Below are 12,208 nucleotides of genomic sequence, written 5' to 3'. Positions count from 1 at the left end.
TTTCAGTGCATGTTTGTGTATCAAGTCATGCCTTCCATGGTAAATACATGTACCGGTAGTCCGGTACTATATTTTTCTTACCACGCACACACTGACAGACACTCACATGCACACACACACTGACACTCACATGCACACACACACTGACACTCACATGCACACACACACTGACAGACACTCGCATGCACACACACACTGACAGACACTCGCATGCACACACACACTGACAGACACGACAGTACCCCTGCTCACCTCAACTGACTTTGTTCCCCGGCTCTGCCACGCCTCCGTTTGCCGCATCACCACCATCCCGCCCCGTTCAGTCATGGCTGTTCCCATTTCTCTTAAGCCCCGGAATGGCACTGGCACCACCCCCATAACTATGTTGGCTTGCTGGAACCACGTAACCATGACGACCGTGGCCTTGCTGTGGCCCGAACAGTCACGTCGGCCAATCACTCCAAAGCTTACGTAGAAGTTACCAACACCACTGATCGACCTGTCGCCCTCCAACCCAACACACCGATGGGCACATTCTGGGCCCTTGAGGACGATGATGTCGCGGACTACATTGGCCCATCCACACCCACACCAGCCCCGACACGCCCTCCTATCGACCTTCAGCAGTCAGAGCTCTCCCCGGCGCAAGCTGAGCAGCTGCGCAAGCTGGTGGACACCTACGCAGATGTCTTCAGCACCGGCTCGAGAGACAGGGGCCGGACTAATCTCACCTCTCACCGCATTCACACGGGTGACTGTCCGCCCATCAAACAGAGACCACACCGCACACCTCTCCACCGTCAGGCAGAAATTCATCGACAGGTGGACACCATGCTGGCGGACGACGTCATAGAACCAAGCCAAAGCCCCTGGGCCTCTCCAGTGGTACTGGCTCGGAAGAAAGATGGCTCATTTCGGTTCTGCGTTGACTACCGCAAACTGAATCAAGCAACGGTCAAGGACGCCCATCCCCTCCCACGTACTGATGTCGTCCTCGATGCGTTGGCCGGGCCCGCCTTCTTCACAACCCTTGACCTGACGTCCGGCTATTGGCAGGTGAACATCGATCCCGACGACCGTGAGAAGACCGCCTTTACCACTGGACGCGGTCTGTACCAGTTCAAGGTCATGCCGTTCGGCCTCACCAACGCGCCGTCCACTTTCCAGCGCCTCATGGAACTGCTTCTCGCTGGCTTAGACTGGCAGACGTGTTTGGCTTACCTGGACGATGTCATTGTCTTCTCGCGATCGCGGACATTTCCGGAACACCTGACAACCTTGGAAGAGGTCTTCCGACGCTTCCGTGCCGCCAATCTCAAACTGAATGCCAAGAAGTGCCAGTTCGCCAAGCCGCGGGCTCGTTTCCTCGGCCACATTGTTTCCAAGGCAGGGATTCAGCCTGACCCGACCAACACAGAGAAAGTCCAGCAGTGGCCAACGCCAACGTCAACGGCTGAAGTCAGAGCTTTCCTGGGCCTGGCATCGTAATACCGCAAATTCATACAGAACTTTGCTCGCATCGCACGACCCCCTGATAGCCCTGACAAGGAAACACGTTGCTTTTGTCTGGGATGACGCATGCCAGACAGCGTTTGAAACCCTGCGGGCTGCCTTGGTGGCCCCACCTGTGCTGGCATACCCGGACTTCACTGCTCCCTTGATCCTGTACACGGACGCGTCCAACTCTGCTATCGGGGCCGTCTTGACACAACCGGGCGAGTCTGGTGAACGTGTCATCTCGTATGCAAGCAAAACATTGACCAAGCAGGAACGAAACTGGTCCACATATGATCGAGAGCTATTTGCCGTGGTCTGGAGCATCCGCCATTACCATTCGTACTTGGCGGGACAGTCGTTCTCAGTTGTCACTGACCACAAGCCCCTGATCGGCCTCAGCCCCAACCTTATCTCCACTGACCCGACCGGCCGACGTGCCAGATGGGCGATTGAATTGTCCACATATGACTTCGCCATCACGTATCGGGCCAGCAAGTCTCACAACAACGCTGACGCCATGTCTCGACGACCAACACCCGGGAGGACAGCCAACGCAGGACAGGCTACGGCTGTGGCACCACCACGGCCAACCCCTACATCGCAACATGCTGCACAACAGCCACTTACTGACACTGCAGCCAAGGACTCGGCAAAACCAGCACCCTTGTCGACGACCCCAGCCACTAGCGATTCCTCCGTCAATGCTGTGGACCAACCACAGGATGCTCCGGACTCTCTCACCCTGTCCAACCTGCAACAGGCCCAACGAGCAGACCCTGACATCGCTGAGGTGCTCCGCTGGAAACAACGCGGACGACGACCGCCGTATGCTGCTGTCCGTACCCGTGGCCGTTTTCTGAAGGCCCTATGGCACCAGTTCTCCACCTTACGAGTGACTGATGGACTGCTTTGTCGCCGCTGGCGACCGAACGCTCGCTGTCGTATCCTCCACCAACGAGTATTACCCAAACCGCTCATCCCGACAGTACTCCAACAACTTCACAACGGTCCCTGTTCCGGCCACCTGGGTCCTACAAAGACTCTCCAACGGGTCTATATCAGGTTCTACTGGCCGGGAATGACCCAGGAAGTAAAGCGTTGGTGCCGTTCCTGTACCAAGTGTGCCACCCGTGCCACACCAACACCCTCCGCCCGAGCGCCCATGCAACCCATAAAGGTCAGCCAACCCTTCGAGAAGGTTGCCATGGACTTAACAGAACTCCCTGTGTCGAAAAAGGGTAACAGATACTGTCTAGTGGTACAAGACTTCTTCACCAAGTATACAAACGCCTATCCCTTGGCGCGACAGGATGCCGCCACTGTAGCACAAGTGCTCTTTACACATTACATCCGGGAACATGGTGTACCTCAGTCTCTACACTCGGACCAGGGCCGTCAGTTTGAGTCCACCGTCATGAAGAACTTATACGCTGCCCTGGGTATCCGGAAGACCCGCACAACCCCATACCACCCTCAATGTGACGGGCTGGTGGAGCGGTTCAACAGGACACTGAAGGAAATGCTAACCAAATATGTCTCGGAATCTGGAGACGACTGGGATGATCATCTCCCACATGTATTGCTTGCATATAACACCTCCGTGCACGCCTCGACGGGCTTCACACCCTTTTACCTCACGCACGGGAGGGAGGCCACCTTACCAACAGACATACTCATGGGCGCCGCCCCTACCACGCAGTCGCTGAGCAGTCTCCGGACCGCGTTCCGACAGGTGCGACAGAACGCCCAGTTAGCGAGCGGCAGGCAGAAATTGGCATATGATGCCAAGATCTCGCACCATGTGCCGTATCAAGCAGGCGATCGGGTGTGGCTGCATGATCCCACAACGGCGCGACAAAAGTTGAAGCCTAAGTGGAAGGGGCCATACACAGTCACGGACCGACTCACTCCGGACGGGGTCACATACCGCCTCCGAGATCCAGATGGCCGTACCCAAGTGGTACACTACAACAGGCTGAAACGATGTTTCGACCCTCCCCAGGGAACCACGCCCACCACTACGACAGCGAAAGGCCGTCAAGTCCGACTCCCACCCAGGTACAACGACTTTCTCGTAGGCTAGTGACAACCTCGTGAAACCTGTGTTCACCCCTCGATTGACGAGGGTTTGGAGTTGGACCTACTTTCACCCCTAGACGGACAAGGGTCGGACCGTTATGCGGGAACATTCTACTGAGTTGTGGCATCTGTATAACCAGACTTCTACCCAGACCAGTAATTCTGCCACCTCCGACTGAACTACTTCCTTCTTGGCAGAACTCAATAGAGTACTTTGTTATTCATTATATAGTATACTTACTATGCGACTCATTTGTCGGTTTGTTATATTTTGACTTTTACTCATTTACATTACAATATATCCTAACTTCGAGTTTATGTATTGTTCAATATATATATATACCCTGTTGCTACTGTTAACTTCAACGTGACTTTCTGTTATTACAGTATGTTATATGGTAGTCCTAGAGTATGCTATAGATACCTGATATATAACTTCAGGAGAAGTTTGTCCCCATCGTAAGGGGGGAAGAGTGTAAGTAGCAGAAATAGAACACCCCCGGGTTGGAATGGGATGGGCCAACCCGGGGTCAGAGGTGAACTGTAGCACACGCCGGGAGGGAATTTTCACCGGCACTTGAACTTCACGTTGTCAACAAACTGTCCGGATCCGAGAAATGGATTGAACACATTTTTGCTGCCAGAGATGTTTGCTTGATAAGCAGGACAAGTATATTGAAGATCCTTCATTGAAGTACTGACCGAAGAATATACTGAAGAGAGAAGACGACATAAAGGATGTTGATGCAGGTATAGCTGTGGAGCTGACGACTTTGATAACCAGATAAGTTTCACAGAGGGCACCAAACACTGAAGAGACACAATTTCTGTTTATATTTGAGCCTGAGTTGGTACGATCCTGTGGGAAGACTTTGTGTCAGTGTGTTTCGACTCCAGAGCAGTCCGGGCTGGCCTGAGGGTATCCCACTGCCCAAACCAAGGGATTTGACTGAAGCCGGTGGATGCACGACAGAAGTGGCGGTGTGCTGAGATAGAACACCCACCTAGCTACAAGGGTCCTGCACACGCGACAGTGTTCTACCAACCACAGCAGACGTGCAAGGCTTGTCATCGACGCGCCGAGCCGATCTGAACCAGGTTTCCTGATCAGGACTCGTCAGAGATAAAAGAAAAACTTCCCTCCATCCGGACACCCACTTTGTGTGTGCACTGCTTCACCAGTAAGACAACAGACTTAGCTGCGGGGAGGTGACTATTCGTCAAACACCACAGGAACTTGCCTCCCGAGCGAAAGCTGGAGAGAGAGCTTCTGCAAATATTGGTGGAAGGGAAAAGTACAGCCTTGGTGCATTCCAGCAGGGAGGCAAGTTTGAGGAGGGGGACCTCCTGCCATGCTACACTGAGCCCATGCTCTCTGGTGGAAAGACTCATCGGAGGGATTAGCTACTAAAACAATTGGTGGAAAAACGGCACTGTAATCAGTTGACCGACACTTGGTGCTGCCACCATGGAGAGAGGAACAGGGGCTGCACTCGGGCTCTTGCTTCTGATGACACTGTACAAGAGTTCACAGGCCATAGATGCATCGACCTGCCGATACTCCCTGGGTATGGAAGACAAGAGGATCCCAGATGAGGACATCTCTGCAAGCTCTTCACATTTTGAAACAGTCGGCCCAAGTTACGCAAGACTAAGACAAGACGAGGGCGACTGAGCATGGTGTCCACGGAACATGGTCACCGACGAATCATACGAGTACCTCCAGGTCAACATGCGCACGCAGCGCTTTGTAACCATTGTGGCAGTTCAGGGGCGCTATGATGAGGGGATTGGGAGGGAATTTGCCCGCAGGTTCCGCCTCGAGTACAGCCGGGACGGAAAGGTTTGGAGACGATGGAAGGACAGGACAGGCAACGAGCTCCTGGAAGGGAACACTGACTCCATGACTCCAGTGTTGCGGGATCTGGACCCGCCGTTTATCGGGAACCACATCCGCTTCATCCCGCTCAGTAACGACCCGGGCGTGCCGCAGACCGTCTGCATGCGGGTGGAGATGTACGGCTGCGAATGGAACGACGGCCTGGTATCCTACTCCATGCCACCCGGACAGAGCCGCGGTGACGTGCTCGTGAATGACGCCACCTACGATGGCGCCAAAAGCGCGACCCTCGTGTACAGCGGACTCGGCCAGCTCACCGACGGAATAACCGGCCCGGACAACTTCCTCCTAGACGCCAGTGGCATGTGGACCGGGTACGAGTGGGTCGGCTGGAAGAACACGACCAAGGGAACGAAACCCGTGGAGATCGTGTTTGAGTTTGAGAACGTGAGAAACTTCACGACCATGAAGATCCACTGTAATAACTTCTTCCTGCGGGAGGCCAAGGTGTTTGACGAGGCAACGATATCCTTCAGCATCGAGGGGACCTACTACTCCCGCACTCCCATAGTGTACAAACACATACTGGACACTAACAACTACAGTGCACGATGGGTGACCATCAACTTAAACCACAACATTGGAAAGTTCCTGAAGGTTCGCTTCACCTATGCCGACAGTTGGATGCTCTTTAGCGAGGTGTCCTTTGACTCAGTGACTGGCAACTTCAGCCACCTTACTGACGAAGAGTATGTAGACCCAATGCTTGTGACAGAGACAGTGCCTCTGCCCATCGAGATTCCAAACGGGGAAATCGTTATGGACGGAAGCGCCACTTCTCTCACAACTGTAGACCCTAACGGCTCGGATCACACAGAAGTGACCACAGTTGACACGTCCATCACAGAAGTGGACGGTCAGAGTGGCCTCCCCAATGTGGCCATCATCGTGGGCATCCTGGTGGCCATTATCTTTGTCCTGATGGTGGTCATCCTGCTCATCTTGTGGAGACACAAGAGGAAGACCAAGGCCAAGCCTCCAAAAGAAACAAGAGGATTTGAGCAGCACATTGCGCTGAACGTGTGCATGCCTAACGGACACAACAACCAGCCCAGCGTGCGTCACGCCAACCCGAGCTACCACCGCATCCGCCCCAACGATCCCGAGTACCAGGAGCCGCACAACTTCCTGAGGAAACTTCCCGACCTGCCGGCACTTCCCGCGCCTGTCAGTCAGTCCAGGGAGAACTCAGGTGATGCTGTGTACGCTGAACCAGACTTCAGCCTCTGCGCCGCCAACCCGAACGTCAAGATCCCGCACTACGCCGAGGCCGAGATCGTCAACATCCAGGGCGTGGCGGGAACCAACACGTACGCCGTTCCCAACGTGAACATCGACATGTACTCCACCTCCACTCCACCTGAGTTCCCTCGACACAACCTACACTTCCAGGAGAAGCTGGGGGAGGGGCAGTTCGGAGAGGTTCACCTGTGTGAAGCGGAGGGGATGAGAGAGTTTGTTGGAGGAGACTTCTGCCTCACCCACACAAAGGACAAGCCTGTTCTGGTGGCTGTGAAGATGCTCAGACCAGACGCTACCAAAAATGCCAGAACCGACTTCTTTAAGGAAGTGAAGATCCTTGCGAGGCTGCGGGACCCTAACATCGTGCGACTGTTGGGCGTGTGCACGCGGGATGAGCCCCTGTGCATGATCGTTGAGTACATGGAGAATGGGGACCTGAACCAGTATCTATTCAAACACGAGTTCGAAGGCGCCGTACCCTCTGCTTCAAATGCACCCATGCTTGGCTTGGGGGCGCTGCTGTACATGGCTGCTCAGATTGCATCTGGCATGAAGTACCTGTCGTCCTTGAACTTCGTGCACCGTGACCTTGCCACCAGGAACTGCCTGGTCGGGCCGAGGCACTCGGTTAGAATAGCGGACTTCGGGATGAGTCGGAACTTGTACTGTGCAGATTACTACAGGATACAGGGCCGCGCCGTACTGCCGATTAGATGGATGGCATGGGAGAGCATTCTCATGGGTAAATTCACCAGTCAGAGCGACATCTGGGCCTTCGGCGTGACCTTGTGGGAGATCCTGACCTTGGCCAAGGAGCAGCCGTACGCCCACCTGAGCGACGAGCAGGTCATCGAGAACACGGGAGAGTTCTTCAAGGACGAGGGCCGTCAGGTGCTTCTCATTAAAACTGGTTTACCCTCTCAAGTTACTTACCTATGTAATTGATAGACCCAGCAATTGCACTTATGTCATTCAATATTTGTGATCCATGGCAGCGAGCTGATCATGCCTTTCCTCATCTTGCTTTCATCACTACCCAGGAGCTGAGGGAGAAGTGGAGGTCCCTGCTTAGCCATGCCTGCAACATCCACTCATGGGGGACCAGTGAAGTGTACCACAGGTGTCCACATCCACCCATTCCTAGGAGGCAGACTACCCGGCACACAGAGTGGCTGAAGGAAGACAGCCCAGCCCACACAGCCCTGAAGGAAGTCGTGATGGAAAAGGCCCTTATGAAGGATCTGGGACAGCTCACTGCGTTCAAACACACAGGTGAGTGTTACAATTTAGATTGTCTTTTAAAATTTCAGCTGTCATCTCTCACCATCTTTGTTAGATGATAATTGATCCCAATAAGAAACTACACATGGAAGTTGATCTGTGTTTGGTCCTTTAGGTAACATTCTCTCTCTATCTCTCTCTCTCTGCCTGGCTTTTTGACAAGGATTCAAGGGCTTTTCCCACTTCTGCTGCAAGGTCACTAGTGGCTGACAGGAACTATACATGTTTGCAGGTGAATGATGAGTCTGGTGTTAGAGCTATAATGGTTCATTTCTTGCTCTTGCTGCATTTCTCTTGAAGGGCAGTTTCAATAACTATGCCATAAGAAAATATGCAATTTATTCAATTTGTTATCTGCAGGAACCATAGAGGTTTACCACAACCTGGTACTGAAGTATGCACCCAAGCGATTGCGTTTTAGCTACTTGGGGATGAAAGCTAGACATCAGCTTGCTGCTATGGACCACAACGAGAACGCGCTCAATCCTCCAGCCTTAGATGAAGATGGTATGTGGCAGACATGTACTTTGAATGACTTTAGTTTGCATGTTTCAGGGTAGGTGGCAAACTACTGGTACTATTGTACTTTCACATCCTTGCTCTTTCAATAACTGAATACACATTACAGTACATTACAATCCTAATTTTTCAACATTGCAACATGTGTACAAAATGCACACAGGTAGATTATGCTCTCAGTATAACTTGCATCTGTTTATTCTGTTACAGTATTAGCCTGATAATTATTGTCCTTTCAGACGAATACATCTTTGTAGTATTTGAAGGCGAAGGTATAGTTTCCCCCTCAAATTTTATGAAATGTGTTTTTATATTGCTAAGCCTTGAATCTTTCCTTCATGTAGGTGAACCACAGTGTCGTCTGGTATGGTCTAAGAGGTCAAGTGACTGGGTGGTGAAGTTTGTGACAGGACCGCGTACCTACAACTTCAGACACCAGCTGATGGGCGACACGGTGGAACGGCTGAGGTCCGGACGGTGGAAGATGGGGGAGGCTGTGTTGGCTGCACCACCAACCATCCCTCGGAACATCGCCCCAGTTGAGCCCCCAGACAAGGAGACAGCCATTGCAGAGTTTAAGTCTAGGTTTGCTAGGTTTCACACTGTGTAATTTTGAAGTGCTTTTTGATTATCTGCACAGGTGAAATATAACAGAGACAGATACTTTTATTTTTTGACAGTTTTTTATGTCTGTTGCACAAGACCATTATCCTACACCTTACATGTAGTACATATAGGTGTTTACATTATTTTGCATTGTTGTGTCAGTGATTCTGTACATCATGTAATTTCTTTAGACTGTTCCATGTATCTAAATCAAGTCATAATCTTCATAATCTAACCTAATTCAATGCTTTCACATTGATAGTAAAAGTATAAAGTTGCATTTTGGCTTTCCTAAGGAAGTCCTAATGAACGGGAAAACCAGCAATCTGTCTTCATATGTAGATGTTGTATATAGATGGCAAGCATAAATGTTGCACTTTTCTTGTTACAATGCTTTTATTGTTGCCTACATGTAATCTAGTAGTTCAGACTTGAATTTTTTAGCAGTGTAGTCTATTCTTGCAGTGTGCTCTGAGCATATGTAATGCACAGTAGATGTTCAATGATGATGATGATGCACAGATATTAATGGTGTTTGGTGACACAACGTTCCAGAAACTACAGTGTTACACAATTATAAGTTGACATATAATTGTCATTTTGGTTTGTTATACATGTAATTGCAAAATGCATTTTTTTCCAATGGTGATGTTATTTTTTCCAATGGTTGAAAGAATTTTTTTTTCCTTAAGACCTATATCTTGATGTATATATCTACTTCAGTATAACTAGGCTATGTCCTAGAGTCCATGATAAGAGATGTCATAGTTAGAACAAAACATGATACAATGTAACGTAAGTGCAGCTTTACAGTCATTTTTGGATCAAGACCACAGAAACAAAATAAAGTTTAGTCATCTGCCTCCAGGAATCCAACGTATACTCCACTTGGCTCAGGATAGCGTTCTCGAATGTATCTGACCACACAAGATGGCACTACTCTTCTCACTCTCCCTCCCAGGCGCCCATGTATCCAGCAGGTGAAACTTGTGTAGGCGATGAGTCGCATTGCTCTGGTGATCATATAAAATTAAAAATACTTTAGTTACAACTATTGACGAGTATGGGGTTGGTGGTACAATATGTCAAACAGACATTTAGAAGTTCCACCATATGCATTTGTATTGCAAAACAAAGGTATGAGATCGTGGAACTCTAGTTGTCATTGAATTCTGTTGAAATTTTCAGTCTATATGGCAGAAGTACGCATGTAGCTAGCTGTTTTCTTTATTTAAAACAAATAGCACCTCAGATTTCAAAGCCTTACAATTCCAGATGGAACCAAAAATGTGACGACCACTGTACTAGCTGTGAGCACAATTATTATGGGAAAATGTAAATCCGACTAACACATGTGTCTAAGATTACAACGCATACAGAAATGTAATGTAATTAGCAGACAAAAAGGTGTTGTTTTGACAAGTTGTTATAAACCACAAAACAGGAAAGGTAGTATTCTGCCACCTCAATTCCTTTCTGTTGGGCATATGGGCGGTCGATATAAATAAATCCGTCAAAGGGTTGAGTGAATTGCAACGTAAACAAACCGCGGTACCGACCTGTTAGAGACCGGCTCCTGCACGCCCTGCTGGATCAGATCCCACCGAAAAATCAGCAAAGTTCGGAGGTTTGCCGGGTGGAGAATCACATCGAAGTCAGGGTGATTTCTGATGCATCGGTGGTCTGTACCGACGTTCTTGTCAGTGTCTGTCAGCTCTGGTAGGTCGTGACAACAAACACTCTCCCGTACAGAGGGCATTTCCAGGCAGTTTCTGTTGTCTTCGTCTTGTCCACAGCGGCACCAGTTCCGGTTCCCCAACCTCCAACGCTCTGTCTCCACATCACCGCCATCCCAAACGTTGTCATCGCCTGGATCGGGCTCAGAGTCGCCACTACTGTCAGTTTGTGGTTCAAATCGGAAGGGTTGCACGCCCGCCATTGTTGTTTACGCTAGTAGCAGAATGAAACCTTTTACGTCACAGATTCAGTCGCAGCGCCGCCTAGCGGACAATCTGGCGCTAGCCGCGAAACATCAATCGGGTCAGATACCACGGCAAATATGTGCGGGGTTGGCAGAAACCAATAAATCACCATTTACAAATAGGATTTTGGGTAGAAAGGCCCCAAAACTGAAAGTATTGGACTTCCCCTTTAACCCCTGTAGCAATTTCAAACATAGCTGTGACCCCTGTCTTTGTTTTGATACAACACTTGGAATTTTGGTACAAAGATTTGAATATGTTTATGTACTTCTCAGGTATGCCATATGTTCTTAAGATTTTCCATAGTGTGTCTCTGTGCACTCTGTGTCTCCGTTCAGAATATCCAAAAAATAAGGGGGGGAGATCTGCAGCTGAGAAGGCATTCGGGATCACTCTTGACTCTTACCTTTCAAGCACTTATGTAACTAGCACTCCACGAGCTAACATTCCTCTTGACACCATGCCATCTCCCATATCCGTCATTCCTTCCACCCCTGAACTCCAGAACAGTGTTGGCAGGCTGTGTCCTAACGATGACACCACCAGTACTAATGATGTCACACTGCCATCATTATCTCAGCCAGTTTCACAGGCTACTCTGACTCCTGGAGCACAGGTAGCTACTTTGACTCCTGGAGCACATGTAGCTACTCTGCTCCTGAAGCACAGGTAGCTAATGCACTACATACTGTTCAGTCACTATCACTTGATAACCAAAAGTCATTTCTTTCAGAGCTGTTTAAGTCATGGTCACCTGCATATGCTAATGAGCTGACTGATCACCTCTTTCACACTTTAGCACTTTCAAAGTCCATCTCTACCTATCCCACTGACTTTGCCTCTCTTTCGTCTGATGCCATGGTCAGGCTACAGACAGTTGGAAAGCCAATATATAATATATAAGTTTGCTCAGTGTGTGGGGCAGAACAGACCCGGAACAGAGGAGCCCCTCATGCCCTTGCACAGGATGCCCTTTGGCCTGGTGCAATATCAGATAGAGTTCTTCAGTTGCACTAATGTACAGCAGGTATTTACAGCTGGTGTTATATAGCATTCTGCAGTTAAGCAGACCCCGTTGGGCTGCATCCATGTCCCGTTGGAC

The 12,208-nt window shown here is 50.0% G+C and overlaps 2 protein-coding genes across 2 annotated transcripts; one reads left to right on the top strand and one right to left on the bottom strand.

Annotated features, from left to right (window-relative positions):
* The first annotated feature begins 4,041 nt into the window (after positions 1-4,041).
* Positions 4,042-9,214, top strand: LOC109481457 (discoidin domain-containing receptor 2-like). The gene is made up of 4 exons (XM_019784043.1): positions 4,042-7,609; positions 7,759-7,990; positions 8,360-8,506; positions 8,863-9,214. The coding sequence occupies exons 1-4, from the start codon at positions 5,270-5,272 to the stop codon at positions 9,126-9,128; spliced, it is 2,985 nt and encodes a 994-aa protein (XP_019639602.1). The 5' UTR covers positions 4,042-5,269; the 3' UTR covers positions 9,129-9,214.
* Positions 9,215-9,768: 554 nt separating this feature from the next.
* On the bottom strand, positions 9,769-11,125 carry LOC109481458 (P2X purinoceptor 7-like). Its single transcript, XM_019784044.1, has 2 exons — positions 10,684-11,125; positions 9,769-10,137 (listed from the first exon to the last, which is right to left on the bottom strand). The coding sequence occupies exons 1-2, from the start codon at positions 11,061-11,063 to the stop codon at positions 9,975-9,977; spliced, it is 543 nt and encodes a 180-aa protein (XP_019639603.1). The 5' UTR covers positions 11,064-11,125; the 3' UTR covers positions 9,769-9,974.
* Between the last annotated feature and the right edge of the window lie 1,083 nt (positions 11,126-12,208).

This window comes from Branchiostoma belcheri, unplaced genomic scaffold, assembly GCF_001625305.1.
Source record: "Branchiostoma belcheri isolate BF01 breed outbred unplaced genomic scaffold, Haploidv18h27 scaffold559, whole genome shotgun sequence".
NCBI classification, from domain to species: Eukaryota; Metazoa; Chordata; class Leptocardii; order Amphioxiformes; family Branchiostomatidae; genus Branchiostoma; species Branchiostoma belcheri.
Note: the sequence above shows the minus strand (reverse complement) of the source record. Positions and strands in the feature narration are given on the sequence as shown.